At 44.2% G+C, this 10,365-nt stretch overlaps 2 protein-coding genes across 2 annotated transcripts; one reads left to right on the plus strand and one right to left on the minus strand.

Moving 5' to 3' along the window:
- Window positions 1-263: 263 nt before the first annotated feature.
- LOC105105082 (kxDL motif-containing protein 1-like) lies at window positions 264-1,114 on the plus strand. Its single transcript, XM_064496842.1, has one exon. The coding sequence runs from the start codon at window positions 264-266 to the stop codon at window positions 792-794; it is 531 nt and encodes a 176-aa protein (XP_064352912.1). The 3' UTR covers window positions 795-1,114.
- A 5,760-nt stretch (window positions 1,115-6,874) lies between these two features.
- On the minus strand, window positions 6,875-10,341 carry MOCS3 (molybdenum cofactor synthesis 3). The gene has a single exon (XM_010998842.3). It carries the CDS (start codon window positions 10,119-10,121, stop codon window positions 8,754-8,756), a length of 1,368 nt encoding a protein of 455 aa, XP_010997144.1. The 5' UTR covers window positions 10,122-10,341; the 3' UTR covers window positions 6,875-8,753.
- Between the last annotated feature and the right edge of the window lie 24 nt (window positions 10,342-10,365).

A 10,365-nucleotide genomic window follows, 5' to 3' on the forward strand; every position in this document is an offset into this window, starting at 1 on the left:
TTTATCTCAGTTGTTGACGAATTAAATGAAATAATGTAGGTGAGCAAGGGCTCTGTAAATTACATGAAAGAAGTTGAGATAGGAACACCTAGTAGGCAAACACTATATCCTAATTATCTTGTATCCATAGAAGTTGGCCAGTGTCTGAAACATAGTAGGCGTTCAATAAATGTCTGCAGAGTGAATTAATTCAAAACCCTTTTGCCATCCCGGAAGCATGAGCATGGCCGCCAGATGTGCAGGCAACGGGGGAGGAGGAAGAAATGGACCCCCTGGACTCAGCCTCGAGGGTCTTCTGCAGCTGCATCCTGAGCATGGTGGACGCAGACGATGTCAACACCATCATCCTGGCCCAGAAGAGCATGCTGGACCGCTTTGAGAAGACCAGTGAGATGCTGCTGAACTTCAACAACCTGTCGTGTGCCCGCCTGCAGCAGATGAGCGAGCACTTCCTGCACCACACGAGGACCCTGGTGGAGATGAAACGGGACCTGAAGAACATCTTCTGCAGGATCAGGACACTGAAAGGGAAGCTGGCCAGGCAGCACCCGGAGGCCTTCAGCCACATCCCAGAAGTGTCCCTCCTGGAGGATGAGGATGAAGACCCCATCCCACCTAGCACCACAACAACCCTTGCCACCTCGGAACAGAGCACAGGTTCGTGTGACACCAGCCCCAACACTGTCTCACCCTCCCTCAGCCCCGGCTTCGAGGACCTGTTCCATGTCTGGTCCAGCTCCCCTGCCATCAATGGCTGCAGCCATGCAGATGACGAGGAGACGCTGGGCGAGTAGCCCTGCTCCCAGGAGCTTGGTGGGGTCTCAGGGCAGCGGCAGCACCACGCCCCAGATGTCTGAGGTGGCAGCAGGTAACTCTGCCTTGAGACAGTCAGCTTTGCCACCCTGTTTTGTCATTTGGAGCTCCCTGGGGAACAAGGCTCCCTTGCTGGGGTATGGAATTCCTGGGATCTAGCATTCCCATTCTAAAAGCATCTCTCCTTGACCCCTCTGCCAGGACAGGGAGTCCAGCCCAGCTGGAGTCACTGGGTTGGGCACAAGGGAGCTTTTCCAGAGCCAGGCCTGAGGTCTGCTCTGAACAACACTTAAAGGTTCCCAGAGACCGGAGCCAGATGCCCCCTGCCCCAGCACCCTGGCCAGGACTTCTTCAAGGTGGACAAGCGTTGTCCTGTCTGAGTTCACCCCAGTCCACCGCTCTACCCACTAATTCTGGTCTCCTTGCCCCTTCCTGCAGTGAAAGTATGAAATACTTTCCCCAGTCTCAAGGAGGTTTCTCAGATAGTCGTAGAAGGCTCAAGACAGCTTAGCCAGCCACTCAGCCCTGAGCCTGAGGTAAGGCCCACGTTTCTCTGACCAGAGGTGTGTACCCTGAGGGCCCAGCAGGCCTCTCCTGGGGCCTTCGTGGAGCAAGCTGAGCCACCTTGGAAAACAGAGTTCAGTGGAATATTTTTGTACCTGATGTTTACAGATGCTGTTGGGAAGTTATCAATAAAAAGAGTCTGTTACTAAAAAACAAACAAACAAACAAAAAAACAAACTCTTTTGCTAAAGAATACAGATTTTTTTTCCTGTAAGTGGTTTTTCTTTTTTTTTCATTGAAGTACCATCAGTTACCATGTGTCAATTTCTGGGGTACATCACAGTGTCCCAGTCACACGTATACATACATGTGTTCATTTTCGTATTTTTTCATTAAAGGTTATCACAAGATATTGAACATGGTTCCCTGTGCTATACAACAGAAACTTTTTAAAATTTATTTTATATATAGTGGCTAACATTTATAAATCTCAAATTCCCAAATTTCTTCCTTCTCACCCCCTTTCCCAGGTAACCATAAGATTGTTTACTATGTCTGTGAGTCTGTTTCTGTTTTGTAGATGACTTCATGATGTCCTTTTTTTTTTTAGATTCCACATATGAGTGATATCACATGGTATTTTTCTTTCTCTTTCTGGCTTACCCTAAGTGGTCTTTCTTAATCATACATATCAATAAGAACACACAGCTCAGTAGAAAAAGTGAGCAAAGAATAAACAGAATTTTTTATTTGAAAAGACCTTTAAACATGAAAAATGGCTCAAACATATACTAAAAAAATGTAAAATAACGCAGAGTCTAAAACCCATCAGATTGGAAAAGATCTAAAAGTTTGAAAAGACAGCGCTGGCAAGGGTGGTGGGAAGCGGCCTTTCCCAGGCATGTTAGTATACATGAACACAGCCCCTCAGAAAGGGGATTTGGCACTGCTTACTCAAAATTAGAGCAGATACAGTCTTTGACACAATTCCATTTTCAGGAATTCATCCTACAGGTACACTCTGACAGGTAGCCCTAGAACTATGTTGGGGACATAGTAAGCACTTTATCATTACTGTTGGATGTATTTGTATGAAGATATAAATATCAAAACATTCTTTGAAGCACTATTACTAACAGCAAAAGACTGTAAAAATCCTAAACGTCCTTCAGTGGGGGAACTGGTTAAAGAAAACTTAGAGCGTGTGTATGGCATTCTAAATGTTGATTTAAAAGATTGAGGCTGAGCTATGTGAACTGAGAGCAACTGAAACAGCAATATAGACTACTTAAAAAAATACAGGTATGTGTCTTCAAAAGGTATAAGTATCAAAATGCATGTGTAAGGCTGGTTACAAGAGATTACCTCTAGGGAGGGAAATGAAAGGATGAGAGTTAGTAATGGAAAGGAAGACTTGCATTTTCATTTTTAAAAATTTTTTTTGGTTTTTTTTTGGGGGGGGTGGTAATCAGGTTTATTTATTTATTTATTCTTGGAGGAGGTACTGGGGATTGAACCCAGGACCTCCTGCATGCTAAGCATGTGCTCTACCACTGAGCTCTACCCTCCTGCCTGCACTTTCTTTATACACTATTTTTTTTTTTGCTTTGTTTTTAAACTTTTTATTTTTATATAATTTTGAAGTGCAAAGATAGTAACTCAAATCATGTGTTTTGGGTTCTTTTGTTTGGTTTTTCCTGTTTAAGCCTAAAGACTTTATTCAGCCTCCTGTGGGTTTATTTCAACTGGTAAACAGTTTCAGAATTAAAAAAATTTTTTTGACATTCAAAATTAGGAGATTTCAGAGAAAACTCCAAATGTTCCTATTTTCTTAAAACACTGATAGGTCTGTCAACACTGTACCCACATTCCTGCCTGACAAAGCGAGCCAGCTGTGCAGTAGATTTCAGTGAGCCAGGCACTCACACTTCATCACAACTCTAGCGAGCACCTTTACTCATTTCTCATTTGCTTAGCCCCTGGAGTTTTTGAGTCTGCAAATCCCTTTATGCTCTGGGCAAAATAGATAACTACTGTTCATTACATCAGTAAGAGAAACGTGATCTAAAAGTCCTATTTTCCTTCACAGATCTCAAGACTACCAAAAGGACATCTATACTTAACAAAAATATCACGAGGCTGGTAGTCCGGTCCCTGCTGTACACAGGTACCTCTTCTATCTCAAGACTTAAGAGCAATTGTACTTTTGGTACTCAGTGGTGTGATTGACGGTGTGTGTGTGTTCCTTAAAAGCCATACCTCTGGCGGAGAGATGGCTTGATTAGGGGAGCAGCAGTGGAGATAGTGAGAAGGAGATGGATTTGAACTGTATTTGATGGAAGAAATTGTTTAGAAGCACAGGCTCCTCAAAAACTGTAGGGGAGGCTAGGAAAGGACTCTGCCATGTTCAGCCCTACCAGCAGGGAGGAAGGTGGGAGTGGGGAGCTTTTGGGTAAACAACCTCGAGTTTACCCAGGGTGACTAAATCAAGACTGTAAGAGCACTGCTTCTCTTGGCTCTTACACATAGCAGGCTGCCTGGGAGTTTTCTCGTACTTGAGAGTCAACTGCTTCAACCCACCTGAACTTTGGTCTGCTAAATTCCAATTCATTTCAGTACTCCCTCATCTGGAAGCACTGGATAAGGAAAATACTAATTAAAAATGCTCAGGGAGGTTATAGCTCAGTGGTAGAGTAGATGCCTAGCATGTACGAGGTCCTGGGTTCAATCCCCAGTTACTGCCATTAAAGTAAATAAACCTAATTATCTCCCCCTACCAAAAAATAAAACATGAAAACAAAAAACAAAATTATGCCCAAAACATCCTCCATCAATGTCACCCTACTCTGGCACCTTTTTAACCAAGGTGCCACCAAGAAGGGAAATTCTAAGGTATAAGCCTTTTTCTTTATCTTCAGCAACCTGTCCAACAAATGGCATTAAAAGTCAGGAACGAAACAGCTGGATAAGTCACAATTTGTTGTCTTTTAAATTCTGAAAAATTGGACTGAAGATTAGAAGCCAGAATCAGTGTCAGTATGTTGGATCTCATAGTAAATTACAGTAAACTGTATGTATCTTATTTATCACCCAAATTCTGGGCTGGTTTAATTAGCTTTTCTCTCACATCTTGAGTGCTTCAGAAATCAAAGGCATGAATTAACCCCTTTTACCATTTTATTTCTAAAAACCCTTCCCACTCCTGCACTATGCTAGTTTTCCTAATATTCCCAACCGACTCCAGAATTATCCTGAATCTTAAAGCAGATGCATGATTTCAAGTGATGAGATTTTACTTTTACCTGGATAGGACTACCTCATGTTACCTATGGAACCCTGAGAAAATAAAACCTATGAAAGTAATCTTCTCCCGGGTAGAGCAAATGGGGCCATGTACCTGCCCTCAGGCTCTGAGGGGACCCTCTGCTGCTGTGGGAGGGAACAGCTAATTAAAAATAAACAAGCTTGAAAAAAAAAGTCCTCCCCTCCCATGGGAACACTCTCAGGAGACTCACTGCCCTTGTTTAGCCCCCCTCCCCTTGGCACCATTTCATTTACGAGCTGTGGCCCCTTACATTGAGACTTTCTCACTTTCCCTAATCAGAGTGACTCTGGGTTAACTGGACATTGCCCACATGACACACTGGTGTCAGAGGGCTCCCAAGGATTTCGGTCTAGGGTTCCTTCCCTAGAGAGAGATCTATAAACCAAATGCATCAGTTCGTTTCTACTGCTTCTGAAATACAAGCTTTTCCATTCCATGGTTATCAGGGCAGAGACTTCTTCAAAAATGAAAACATACACAGTTACAAAGCTCTCACTGAGAACACAGCATAGCATACTGCTTAGGGCAGTATGGGTCTTCAGCCAAACCACCTGGGTTTGAATCGCAAATCACCAGGACTGCTCAATTGTTAGTTGTTATTTTACTTAGAATAAAATACTCCTATAACATTCTACACCCTACATGGTATGTTCCCTGTCTCCCTAAACTTCACCTTGTTCTACTGCCCCCAGTGGTTCACAACCCAACCTGCCTCTTCAGTTTCCTGAGCATGACAAGTTTGTCTTAGGGTCTTCCCACTGTTTTTCTTCCAGTATCGGATGTTCTTCCAGATCTGATTGGCTTCTTTTCCCCATTCAGGTTTGGGGTTTAATGTCAACTTTGCTCTGTAGGTTTCTCCTAATTAATCTACCCAAAATGGCTCCCCCTTCCTCACCCCATTACATCAGTTTCATTTCTTTTGTGGCATTTATCACTAATTTACTTGTTGACTTGTCTACTCCTATTTAGGTGTAAATTCCATAGCTGTAGGATATCTCTTATTCATCTTTATCCCAGAGCTGAGAATGGTAACTAGTACAACTTGATGTTTGTTAAATGAAAAGGAAAAAAGTGATCAAGTTCAAATCCCATCTGACTGTAAAAACCCAGCCATAGAAAACAAAATTTCAAAGAATAAAATTCTTCCACTAAGTGGAGAAAAATCCCAGATTATGAGTTCTGCCTCCCTCTTGCAGACATCATAACTCAAATTCCCAGCTACTCTTGTAGCTAGGATGAAGGCACGCGATGGTCTACCTACCAGACACACCCTCGTAAGACTGACTCAGAAAAGACCGATGTAAAGCAACTCTGCTCTCTGCCCCGAGCTGTGGCTGAACTGCTGGGCTTTCTGGAGAGAAGTGGGGCGGGGAGGCTGTGCTGGCAGCTTCCTCTAGTACTCGATGGGGCAGCAGAGCATAGACAGAGTTCTCATGTCAGTTCCGTACATGGTTTGGGGCATTGTTCCTTGGAAGGATAGCTTTTGAGTTTGCCCCCCAAATTTTCAAAAGCACCTCATATCACTTTAATAAGCCCTTTTCCCACTTAACCAGTCAGGGTCAGCTTCTGTTGCCTGTCCCAGTGACAACCAGGTTTGTAGGAATACCAAAACTGCCTAACTTTAGGACATCAGCCTTTACAGTATGAAATAGTTCCTATGTCTGTCCGTTGATGGTTTCCTGGTATGTGTGAGAATCAGCTTTTGTCCCAGGAGTAAAAAGTGAGGCGGAGGCCTGCCATGTTTGTTCTCCTCCCCAGGTCTGTCACTTACTTCCAGCTCTCCTTGGGAGAAACCGTCATAAGGGACCTGTTCCACCTTTATAACAGAGAAAGGCCTATGACACAATAAGCACGCTTATTCAAAAATGAGCTACAATGTTCGTCAAAAGGCGATGACTACCCTAATTCCCAATTTGATTGTACTATCCTTTTCTAATAAAACGAGAGTATCAGACTGCAAACTAATGACAGATTCTGACCTGCAGAGGGTTTTGTCTGGCTCATAATGCTTTTAAACTTTTTAAAAAATCTGTAGTCAGAGATATAAAGATTCCACATTTACATCTGTGATTTCTGATGATTATGGGGCTGCATACAACACTCAGCTGGACAATAGAGGCCCCCTTTTGACATGGCATGGATTGTTCAATTTGCCACTAACATACAGTCACATACCAAAATGTTGCTTTTAATTTTGTTGTATATGTTGAAAGTGGGGCAGAATAACTACCATTTCATGAAAATGCTGTTTAATAAGAAAATACACACTTAAAAATCTACATTTTATACTATTATAAAATGCTGGAAGAGATTAAATCAAAATAGCAAAAGCAACTTAAAGGGGAGAGTTGGGAGCTGTTAGGTGGGTGTAAAGTCTCAGTCATGCAGGATGGGGTGTTCTGGAATTTGTTGCCCAGCACGTGCATGTAGCTGAGAGTATTATACACATGGAGACTACTGGGAGGGTGAATTTTATGTCATGTGTTTTTTTGCCACAGTAAAAAAAAAAAAAAGTCATTGTATTCACATTAACAGAAGAGATAAGAGCATATAGAAGTGCAGAAAAAGCATTTGATGAATTCAATGAAAACTCTTATCAAACTATAAACAGAAACTTATTGAATCTGATAGAGGATATTTATCTACAGTAAAGCAGTAACAAGTAATATTGGTCAAATATACAAAGTTTTTCACCTGGAATCATGAAGGAGAGAAGAATGTTCACTATTGCACTTCAATTCAATATTGCATTTGGCATCCTGGCCAAATGTAGGCTTTACTGTAGTAAAGCCAAAACAAAAACAAAAACAAAAACAAAAACAAAAACAAAAAAAAAACTGGATAGGGAAAAAAGGACAGGGGAGGGCAGAAAGTTGGGACTTGAACTTGAAGATTCCAACACAAGCCAAACTACAGTGTACAGTTTAGAAATTTTTATGTGTGTATAATGTAAGGTGGACTCTGAAGCTAATAAGAAAAAACCCCAGCAATTTATAAAAGAAACTGACAGACTACAAAGGTGATTTCTATCTTGGTAGACTGCAAATACCTCGCTTGGATATTAATTCAAAATGTTTAATAGAATGACCACTTCCCAGATAATTTAAATGTTTTAACAACATACATTTTAAACACTGATTTCTCTAGGACATAAGTCTATTATCTGAAGAATATCCAAAGAATGTCTTAGTAAACAATAAACTGATCTTAAGTATACCACCTATGATCAATTCAGTGTACCAGAGAAGAGCAAATCTGACTCCACATTAGATACTTTAACCTTTGTATTCTATTGCTTTTGCTACAAGTAAAGAATGTTGCCAGTAGCCTGAAATATACATGACAACCCATTCTCAAGGCTCTGACCTATAAAGGTGTAACATTTTCCCATTCCTATAGAGAGAAGAAGTCTCAGAACAGAGAATAACTTTCGTCTTGTTGAAGGTTTACAGGAACATCCTGACCTGACCTACAGGACAGCTGCAAGAACAAAGGATTCCTGACACCAAGAACTTTGCAACAACCAATCATATCCCCTCCCCTTTTAATACAGAAGCCTGAATTCTAACACAAGTAAGACAGTTCTTTGGGAAACTTTTCAGTCTGCTGGCTTTCCAAATTGTCATTATTCCTTGCCCCAACAACTCATCTCTAGACTTACTGGCCTGTCCTGCAGAGAGCAGTATGAGCTTGGATTCTGTAACATCAGTAAATTTACTACACCTTTCCAAGAATTAAATGGACAATTTAAGAGCTCTTTACATGGGAGAGGTAAAAAAAAAAAAAAAAAAAAGGCAGTAAAGCAGGAGAGGCAAATGATCTGCAGTTCAAAACACAAAGTCCTGTGACATTATTTCTCACCTGTTCAGGACACCATCCAAGTGCGGAAAACACAGGACAGTTCTCAGGAACAGTATTATAACTCATTAATAACTACACCATTCAAGAAATTACAACTTAAAAGCCCGTTATAGAAATAAGTTCACGTATTCACAGATACTGCAGAATCCCAGGCTCTCCCATACATTACTGAAGAAAATGCAAAAGACAAACAAAAAACCCATGGCAATCTTTCACTGACTCTATCCCATGTCAAACTCTACCAGCCACCTCAGTACTGTGGAAATGTTCCATCGATTTTGGCAGCCCAGGCCATGAGGCCCCCCACAACATCCTGAACTGTTACAGAGTTTAAGTCTGTCAAGGACTGCAGGATCTTCACGGCTTTCTGGGAGTCATTGCCCAGTTTGCAAATCACATAAATGGGAAGAGAGGCCCCTTCCTGGGTGCCCTGCTTCCCTACCCGGATTGCTTCTCCTAAGAGTTTCAGGCTCTCCACATCCCTCCGTTCCAAATATTTCAAAGGGATGTGCAGGGCGTGAGGCAAACGACAGATGTCCACTTCCACTTGAGGCCTGACATCCAGCAACAGATGGGGTGACCCAGAATCCAGAAGTCGCTTATAGTCGATGACAGAAACTCGCTCCTCCGGGGTCAGCAATTGCAGGGAGCGGCACTTATCTGTGGCTGAGGAGCCACAGAAGTCTTCATAGTCCTGCAGATCAGTCACAGTGGGCCGCTCCCCGCAAGCTGCACAGTCCGGCCTGCGTCTCCGGAGCTGAATACAGCGGAAATGTCCTCTGAGGGCATCGAAGAGTAGCAGGCTGCCACTGTAAGAGGGGCCCAGACCTGCAGCGATCTTCAACACTTCCAACGCCTGCAGGCAGCCCAGGACCCCAGTCACCACACCAAGCACCCCGCCATCCGCGCAGCTGGTCACCGTCTCCGCTGGAGGTGGTTGGGGGAATATGCAGCGATAGCAAGGCCCACTACCATAATGGTAGACTGTGATTTGGCCCTCGAAGCGCAGGGCGCTGGCCGACACCAGAGGCCGGCCGACTAGCACACATGCATCGTTAACCAGGTACCGAGTAGGCACGTTGTCGGAGCAGTCAGCCACCACGTCATAGCGGCGGACGAGATCTAGCGCCGTGGCTGGCGTAAGCGCCTGGGCGTAGGGCACGCACTCCACTGCCGAATTGAGACGGCGCAGTGAGGCGGCTGCCGAAAAGACCTTGGCCTGGCCAGCCAGTGCCTCGCCATGAAGCACTTGGCGGGCCAGGTTGCTCACTTCTACTACGTCATAGTCCACGAGGCCCAGGCGGCCGATGCCGGCTGCCGCCAGGTACTGTGCCAGTGGACAGCCGAGCCCCCCGCAGCCCACGACCAGCACGGACGCGGTCGCCAGGCGCAGCTGTCCCTGCACACCTAGCTCAGGCAGTACGAGCTGCCGGCTATAGCGCAGAATCTCATCGCGGGACAGGGCAGCCTTCGGCGGCAGGGGTGACACCGGAATCAATCGCTCTGACTCCTGCTCCGCCACAAGAGCCGCCGCCAGCCTCTGCTTCAGGGAACTCAGCTCCTCCTCCCGCTGGGCAACTTCTGCCTGCAAGGAAAGCACCTCCTCCCTACCAGCCATGGCACCCTCTTCCGGAAGTTGTCATGAAAGCCACTTCCGCTTCCGGCTTTCCTTCTTCTAGAGACTGGGATAAACTAAAAAACTTTATGGAGCTTGGGAAAAGGTGATTGATAGATATGTATTTCCGAAGCAACCCTCCGATTCAACTTGAATGATACACAACTCCTAACTATTCCCAATGGAACCATGCGGAGGGCCTTAGGAGGACTAGAACTCAGACAGACAGACCATCCCGCTCCTCCCG

Source organism: Camelus dromedarius, chromosome 18 (genome assembly GCF_036321535.1).
Source record: "Camelus dromedarius isolate mCamDro1 chromosome 18, mCamDro1.pat, whole genome shotgun sequence".
Lineage (NCBI taxonomy): Eukaryota > Metazoa > Chordata > Mammalia > Artiodactyla > Camelidae > Camelus > Camelus dromedarius.